This window comes from Triturus cristatus, chromosome 3_2, assembly GCF_964204655.1.
Source record: "Triturus cristatus chromosome 3_2, aTriCri1.1, whole genome shotgun sequence".
In the NCBI taxonomy this organism is placed as follows: Eukaryota; Metazoa; Chordata; class Amphibia; order Caudata; family Salamandridae; genus Triturus; species Triturus cristatus.
Window position 1 is genome coordinate 777,414,971 of NC_140584.1, and position 9,156 is coordinate 777,424,126.

Sequence of the window (9,156 nt, forward strand, 5' to 3'; positions counted from 1 at the left end):
AATTCAGGGATGTTGGTATAGTGGTAGACCATTTAGATCAGGAACATAGATGTCAGTGACCAGGGTCCTTAGTTGGGGGCTCAGGGACTAGGGGAATACACCATGAGATCGGGGTTTGGAGCGATGATCTTGCTGTTCATTTACATTTTGAAGCCTTCCAGTAGTCTTTTTCCATTTGGAGTAGAATTCTTATGGTCCGATCCCATAACATCACACCATGCAAACACGTTATCATGTAAAGTATGTCTTGTTTATGTACTTGAGCACAGTCAAAAAGTAAATTTTAGGTTGTATTAAAGACATTTCGAACTTGTTTTAAACATGAGAAGAAAATAACAGGAAAGTTACATTTTGGAAAACTTTTGTTTATTGTCCTTTTGCAGTAGGTTGTCAAATTTAATTTCAGATTTGGATATACATTTCACATAAAATGTAATATTATCTTTAATATTCATAATTATCCTGCCATTTATTCAAAAGGGCAGGGAAAAAAACATTTTACAAAATGTAATTATGTTGCATGCACTGTTTCCTATTGTGTCAAATTCACTAATTTAGTAGTTGTCCCTGAGACGCCTGATAGAACCAACTTTTGGGCTTGACGCTCCCCAGTCACTGTACCTCTTGTACTCTCCAGGTCTTAAGTAGTACTGACGTCCCCTATAGTTGGGCTCTTCATAGAAGACCCAGTGTCCATCCTGTACGTTACTGGAGTAAATGTCATTATAACGGAATTGTTCATAAACATGTGGACAGTCTTCTGAGAACTCCATCATCTGGCCTCCAAAGTTTTCACGTTCATAAAGCCTTATTTTGAAGGAGCCACGATGCTATTATTAGGGAAAATGCAAAAAAAGGTGATAGTTAGATATCTGATGCCAGTATTCTGTTAATCTTTGCCACTTTGAATTTTATTAAATGCTTTCCACTGCATTAACTTTCTTGTAGGAAATGGATAATTTTACAGGTTCACAGAATAGAGAAAAATGAAAAAGGCAACAAGAACATGAACATAGAGGAACGTTACTCCAAGACAAGAGGAGATAAGTATATTGAATATGGCACATTTGGAGCTATAGTAATACCTATATTATGAGAAGGTTTTCATATCTTCTGTCATTTGTGTTGTATGCCAATCTGTGAAGGGTTGCAGGGCTATAGGTCTACCTGGTTTGGGTTTGAAAAGTCTCAGAAATCTCTTTCAGGCTCAGACTGAAATTACTCATCTGCCCTTATTGGCGGACCTCTGATGGCACAGAAGATGCTGAAAGGTCAACCACTGGGATATACTTTGTGGTTTAGGAACAATGTTGCTGCTTGTTATTAAACTAATAGTGTGATCTAGACTTGGAGGTTTGCAATGTGTGGGTGCCTAATCACTGGTTTGTTTTTCTGAATTTTCAGTCCTTTAGGAGGAGGAATGTTGTAGAGTATATATGGCATGGGTTGGTCTAGAGAGAAAGATGTGTAGAGGACCACAATGAGCAGTAGAGGAACCACCAGACTGAGCCTCTGTCTCAATACCTCCCCAAGCTTTAACACTAACTAAAAAGAAGTCAGGTTCCAAACCTTCTGATGACATTTTGAGTCAAGGTTCCTCAGATGACTCTAAAGATGATGTGGACTGCAGTAACACATGGAGAGGTGGATCGAGCACAGTGAAGGCACTCACCTCACGAGCCTTGCCCCCTTGGCTAGGTACTCTTCTCTGGTTGTAAATGTGTGGGTTTGTGAGCTGACCAATGTTAGATTGTGGAAAATGATACTACTACTTCTGTTTAGGGTGTGAGGGTTGTGTTAGGGAATAGCTCACTGGAGACATTTTGCCAAAGAGAGATTTACAGGCGTGGAGAGCTGTTCACAAACTGAAAACTCATAGTTGTATGACTTCATATATGTATGCATTCAGTGGTATTTGCATAAAGAAAACCTAGCTGGGAAGCAATGATGCATTGAATTGGGAAAAGTTCCCAGGGATTTGCTTCAAGAACATTTACAAGAAGGAGGTCATGTGTGGGTTTGTATTGCGTCCTTGAAAAGCCTCAGCTCCAAATGTCTATCCAATAGCTATGGTTCCTGCTAATGCTTGCCATGGCAAGTATGGCTGCAGGAACTAACATTCAGGGCTGAGAATATTGGCTATCAGAGAGATGTCTAACCCTAACATACCCCTGATCCTTAATTCAACTTTCAAGCTCTTATTTTGACCTCATCCTTACCTTTTGCATCTATGCACCCAAGATCTGGAACAACCTCCCGTTATCCACCAGGATAGCCCTACCACTGCCACTGTTTAGGCATGAGTTGGAGACTCTCCCCTTCAAAGAACACTACATCACAATGCATTAAACATCCACAACCCAGCCTTCATTCCCTTTATGCGTGTCTTTAATAAAGTACAGAGCTCTACTGCCTTTCGGCTAGATTCACGCTATAGAAATGCCATATACATACATAATGACATACTGCACTGCTGCTTCTGCGGTAATCCCCCTTCCCTAAATCTGGTAGCCAGGTAATAGGCATGCAGCTCCTGGGCTGCCATCGCAGAGCTGACCAACAGATGGAGCATATTCTCTCGCCCTCTCTCTCTGTCTCTCTCTCTCTCTTTATCTCTCTCATCAGCATCTTCAGATTTGCACAAATAGATGTTTGCCTTCCTTTATTAGTGGAATATGGGGTCTATCTACTAATATTTAACACCACATTTGCATCACAAAAGTGAATCAAATCGGCGGTAAATCTTTTTTCACTAATTTACTTTCTGGCGCATGTTTAGTGCTGGAAAACTCTTGAAAGTAGCGCAAAGCAGCACGTAATGCTGCTTTGCATTACTTAGCGCCAATGGGGCATACCATGGGTGGTGCATGGTCATTGCCATACAACCAACCAAGGTTCCTGACGCTAAACCCTATTTACTTAAAAAAGTAGACAGGATTTAGCGTGAGAAAATAGCACCCATTCCAAATAGGTGCTATGAAGGAGAAATGCTTTCATTTCTCCTTCCTTTTCCGACTTTGTATGTGTTCTGCTCTGTACAGCAACCATACAAAGTGGGAAAGGGTTTAAAGTTAGTCTGAGCATAGTATTTTGTACTGAAAGGATATCCTTTTAGTACAAAACCTGTGCTAGACTCACGCAGACACCCTTGCGCGATGGTGCAAAAGTGTGTGCGTTGTGCACATCAGCTAATTTCTGTACCGGCGCTAGGGAAAGGGGAGGAGAGTGCCATGTTTCTGTAAATATGGCGCTCTCCTGTTCTTCTCGTGCAATGCAGCGCATCTTTTTTCTCTGCTGCGATGCGTTTTTTGAGATTTTAGTAAATCTGCCCTTATGTGTCTTATGGTCTGTCAGCTGAAAGTACATGTGCTGGGCCTCCTACACCAAAATGTGGGGAAATGACAAGACGTTGTCAATGTGACATAGGAATGATGTTTATTTTTTGTTCTATGTTCTTGGCAAACCTATATCACTGTCTGCAAGTATGATCTTATTAGGGATAGGGGGAGACTTTGCTCATGGGCATCCGTTTTTTGAATTTCGTTATTTTCTTTTCATTATAGCAGCTGTAACACGATTATCAATAGCTACAGACTGGCTCCAATCTCAGGCGCCGAGTTTTGATTTGTGGCGTACCAAGTTATTTAATTTGTATAATTTGGAAACTAGTATGTATCTGCTTTAAAAAACCTCGTAAAAGGAAATTTGGCCTTGCTATTTGGCGTCCGTTAAAAGATTATTTTAATGATTAATTAACCTTTCTTTTTTTGTTCTGCTATTTGTGATGAGTATTATATAGGGGGGAAGAAAAACTCTTGTCTTTTATTGATATGATATGTTTTTTTTATTGTGGAACATTAATAATAAAAAAATAAAAAATAAAAAAAAGGAATGATGTTTATTTTGTTTGCCAAATGTCCTTTCTATTGCAACTATGGCACACCCTTGTTAGTGATGTAATGCATTCTGAAATAATATAAAAACTCGTCATTGTTTGGTCATTATCTGCTAAAGGAGCCCCCATTCTTTTACTTCCGATTAAACATAATTAAACATCCTTCTTTTGCACAAAACTCTTTCAACAACAAATCTCAGTTCCAGGCAAAGTTATTATTTAGATATGATTTAATTTAGAGCAATAATAGTTGTTTAACATAGTAAGAGATACATTTTTACAAATGTGTTTTGTTCGCGCACCCCCCACCCCCCGCACACCCAAGAGAATAACAACTGCTCTTCTTGAGTGAAGGGGGTGTGTTTTCATTTCAAGTAAATCACGGAGACCGCTGCAGAAAGAGCATTTCAAAAATAACTTTCCATCCTACGAAACCCGGGGCCAGTGATCTTCTGAGAAGAGAATGGACAAAGGAAGCCAAACGTACCTGTGGAACCAAGCGGCAGGATCTGATGGAATCATTGTACCCCATCCACTGCTGGAAGTCAGGGTACTCCCCCCTCCGCAGGAAGTACTGGTGCCCCCTGTAGTTGGGGTGCTCGTACAGCATCCAGTTGCCATTCTCCACACGGATGGAGTTGCAGCGGCTGAAGTAGGGGTTCAGCTCTGGACAGTCGGAGCTGCACTCGTGGGAGCGGCCCTGGAAGTTCCTGTCCTCGTAGAAGATGATCTGTCAGAAATAACAGTGAATTGTAGAACGCTTAATGATGACGTGGTGGAGAATGCTCTTGTATCTTCATGACAATGTCAAGGAAGGGTCTATTAGCAAAGCCACAGCAATCAATCTCACCCACAGTCTGTTTACATCCATTGACAGTGGTAGTGACCCCACCTGCTTCTCTTTTCCTGGTAAGCGTGTTCTTTCATATATGAGAATATGAAAGCGTAATTCCATATATAAGCCGTCGTACTATATACAGTGTGCGGTACTAAAGTAATAACATGCATTTCCAGCTTGAAAGTTTATCACGCCCCCCGCGATGGACTGCTTTTCGGAGGTTTATAAAGCTGTGTGCTGGATATACAGCTACAGATTGGCCCTCCCCTCCTAGAGGAAATAAATTACCTTTATTGTGAACCCTCATAAGGTTAGTGGTCTCAGCATTGGCACAAGAAAACTACGGCAAAACTGAAATCGGCACACTTGGCACAGTCTGATTTTGCTTAGGCCCTCACTTCTGCCCCAACAAGCAGAAGCCACCCTGCCATGCTCACTGACCCTCTACTGCCTGGCATGGAGCTCTTTTGTGAAAGTGCATTCCCCAGTGCAGCAGGGGCACTTTCACCCTGCTGAAGGCTGAGCCGGCTGCCACCCTGTTGTGGCCCACTTGGCATTCCGTCAAACAACCCCCAAGAAATGCCCTGATGCGCAGAGAGATCTCTCTGCATGAGGGACACGTCTGTCCTTTCCTTTACGGGTCCTTCATGCCTTGCACTTGGCAGGAAAACGCACTCTGAGCCTGTATCAATCAATAGTGCGCGGCATGCTTGGTCATGGGTTTCGGACAGCAGAGATAGCGAGGGATCCACCATACAAACCCCCAGCACTAGCTCTAAAGGGGGTGCAGGGGCCCCACCAATATATCAATCAATAGTGCGTGGCATGCTTGGTCATGGGTTTCGGACAGCAGAGATAGCGAGGTCTCCACCATACAAACCCCAGCACTTCTATAACTCTAAAGGGGGTGCAGGGGCCCCACCAGTGTATCAATCAATAGTGCGCGGCATGCTTGGTCATGGGTTTCGGACAGCAGAGATAGCGAGGGCTCCACCATACAAACCCCAGCACTTCTATAACTCTAAAGGGGGTGCAGGGGCCCCACCAATGTATCAATCAATAGTGCGCGGCATGCTTGGTCATGGGTTTCGGACAGCAGAGATAGCGAGGGCTCCACCATACAAACCCCAGCACTTCTATAACTCTAAAGGGGGTGCAGGGGCCCCACCAGTGTATCAATCAATAGTGCGCGGCATGCTTGGTCATGGGTTTCGAACAGCAGAGATAGCAAGGGCTCCACCATACAAACCCCCAGCACTTCTCTAACTCTAAAGGGGGTGCAGGGGCCCCACCAATGTATCAATCAAGAGTGCGGGGCATGCTTGGTCATGGGTTTCGGACAGCAGAGATAGCGAGGGCTCCACCATACAAACCCCCCAGCACTTCTCTAACTCTAAAGGGGGTACAGGGGCCCCACCAATGTATCAATCAAGAGTGCGCTGCATGCTTGGTCATGGGTTTCGGACAGCAGAGATAGCGAGGGCTCCACCATACAAACCCCCCAGCACTAACTCTAAAGGGGGTGCAGGGGCCCCACCAATGTATCAATCAATAGTGCGCGGCATGCTTGGTCATGGGTTTCGGACAGCAGAGATAGCGAGGGCACCACCATACAAACCCCCAGCACTTCTCTAACTCTAAAGGGGGTGCAGGGGCCCCACCAATGTATCAATCAATAGTGCGGGGCATGCTTGGTCATGGGTTTCGAACAGCAGAGATAGCGAGGGCTCCACCATACAAACCCCCTGCTCTAACTCTAATGGGAGTGCAGGGGGCCCACCACTTTTTGGCAGTCTATCTCCGTCAAATCCTAAATTACCTTTTTTAATGTGATTAGGTGCTAGTTTTCATGTGACTATTTAATTTTCCAGGGCCCTACTAAGTCCGTTGACTATTTGTAAAATATTAGTTTATTGTAAAATTCATGAACTTTCATTAAATTTGTTTGGAATTGGGCAAAATGCACTCGGCCCAAAATGAGCCTCTACCTGTGGTGTCTATAGTATTTCTTTACCCCTCAACATTTCTTGCGCAGTTTACTTTTTATATAAGTACAAATAATACATATTTTACTTCCTAAGATAAGCCGATGTTTCCAAGTTTCAGAGGATCGAAGAGTTCTGTTTTATTTTTCGGAATTTGTTTCTCATATTTTGTCGTATTTGTAAGGAAACTTGCAAACTTTGATAGAAAACTAATTACTGTTAATAACGTTTGCTTTTAATTAACGAAAGCAATCTTTGAGGGAGAGAAAGCAACGCTGTATTTGGAAAAATAGTTCTTTGTATACCCTAAAGGAATGAGGCAGTACACACCACAGAAACTGGCAGTAAGCTGCGTGCAAGTGAAAACTCTTAAATTGCTTTGCAGAATTGATTTTTTTTCACACGTTTTAAGAATCTCCATGACAAAAAGTCCCACACGTTCTAACGTGCTGGTATTCTTTTGCTTGTGTTTAAATCCATTTAAAAGTGCAAATTCAGGTATTGTGAATCACAAAGTAGGGTTTGCACTGGCAAAGGACGTTTGTTCAGGGTGGAAGCAGCGTTGTGAAAGGGACCATTTTTGAACTTGCCTTTTCACCTCTTGATTTCACTGGGCCCAAAACGGCAATTCAAACATCAGACAGAAAAATATCCATCTTGAGAAGTTGTATTCAATTTTGAAAGTATATTTAGATGTGTGTATCCCATAAATAAAGATCTGCACTTAATTAACTGTTTATTTTACATTTTGCAAAATCTAATGAGGGGCGTTCCCAGAGGCGGTTCTCTTACCTTGCCCATCTTGGTTTCCGATAGTTGTGAGACCCCGGTTGTGTGGGTGTTCTGGTCGGAGGGTCTTTTATACTACATGCGTGTACTGCGTCTGCACGCATACAATCAATCTGTCGAGTAAGGGAATGTATGGTTCTATGGCCGAGAGTTTTCTCTTTACTGTACGGGCATTGTTAGTTTGGCTTTGTGAGACACGTGCTGCTAGCACTGTAAAAACTACAGATTTGGAAAAGTCACACTAATTCAGCTCAACATCTCACGGGTAAAACACATATTCTATTTTTCAATAAATGTGTTAAGTTTTTTGTGCTCTGAGAGAAAATGCAGACATTGGTGCATTAGGGAAGTGATTCCAGTGATGTAACTGTGAGGGTGATTTAAGCTTAGTTCTGTCTGTTAAAGAAGGACTCTGGAATTTGGGTAATGTGGTGTAAAACTAACTTGATGTAACGGAGGGGCATATTATCAAGCCAGGCGATAACATTATCGCTGCTTTAGCGGCAGAAAACTGCCGCTAAAACGGCAATAATAGGCTTGATAATATGCTCTATGGAATTCCAATTGAAGCCCATGTTAAATGTGAAGGACATCTAACATGGGCTTCAATTGGAATTCCATAGAGCATATTATCAAGCCCATTATCGCCGTTTTAGCGGCAGTTTTCTGCCGCTAAAGCAGCGATAATTTTTTCGCCTGGCTTGATAATATGCCCCTCTGTTCCTGATGAGGACTGAGTTAAAATCAGAGCACAGACCTATCAGGGAAATTGACCCTGGTATTTAGCAGTAATCTTCATTACTCTGAGTCTAGGCTTCCCTCGCAAAAGTCCCTGCCCAAGTAAAATAAAGTCGAATGAAGGTAATTCAACACTGGGTCCACCAATGTGAATCACTTCCCTTGGAACGCCCCTGCGCAACCAGGAAGTAAATATAATGTCTGATATCACTACTTCCTGAGGTTAACAAATTATTCCAAATCTCACTCAACACCGAAACCACCCACTGGGAGAGGACTATGGAAACATGTAGTACTGGATTGAAGAAGAAGTAGACTTGCTGTAAGTAGGTGGGTCATTACCTCCTGGACTGCTTTTCTTGGTGTTTGACCAAAATATTGAATCAAAATATCATGGGTCATATGTACTGTGAAACACACAAGATGATGGACGGAATGTTGCACATTGGCAAAACATTCACCCCCAGTCACAGATCTGGGTTTAATCCATCGTTATTTTGCTCACCACGCCACCCCAGTTCAGACATGGCCCTATGCAAATCATTCTTGGCCCTGTGCCTCATGGGAACAGTCCAGCCCGAACTGCCAAGCCATGTCTTCCCTGGACCGGAATCAAGCATCCTAGGACCGGTTTCGGGGTTTCACCCCTCTTCAGCCAGGATAGCTTGACTCCAGTGGCATAGTGAGCACGGGACCCACGTCTGGGCATACCTTTCCCACCTAGGGTGAACAGCAAAACAAACAAGATGATGGACAGAATGTTGCACATTGGCAAAACATTCACCCCCAGTCACAGATCTGGGTTTAATCCATCGTTATTTTGCTCACCACGCCACCCCAGTTCAGACATGGCCATATGCAAATCAGTCTTGACCCTGTTCCTCATGGGAACACTCCAGCCCGAACTGTCA

At 43.1% G+C, this 9,156-nt stretch overlaps 1 protein-coding gene across 1 annotated transcript; it reads right to left on the reverse strand.

The window, feature by feature from the left end:
- Nucleotides 1–355: 355 nt before the first annotated feature.
- On the reverse strand, nucleotides 356–7,542 carry LOC146858088 (gamma-crystallin M2-like). Its single transcript, XM_085648850.1, has 3 exons — nucleotides 7,511–7,542; nucleotides 4,383–4,625; nucleotides 356–830 (listed from the first exon to the last, which is right to left on the reverse strand). Exons 1-3 carry the CDS (start codon nucleotides 7,517–7,519, stop codon nucleotides 555–557), a joined length of 528 nt encoding a protein of 175 aa, XP_085504976.1. The 5' UTR covers nucleotides 7,520–7,542; the 3' UTR covers nucleotides 356–554.
- Nucleotides 7,543–9,156: the final 1,614 nt, after the last annotated feature.

Excerpts from the sequence above, each read along its gene's own strand:
- LOC146858088 (XM_085648850.1), bottom strand. Across the intron at positions 831-4,382 it reads CCTGCCGCTTGGTTCCACAG|CATCGTGGCTCCTTCAAAAT; the intron begins GTACGTTTGGCT and ends CCCTAATAATAG.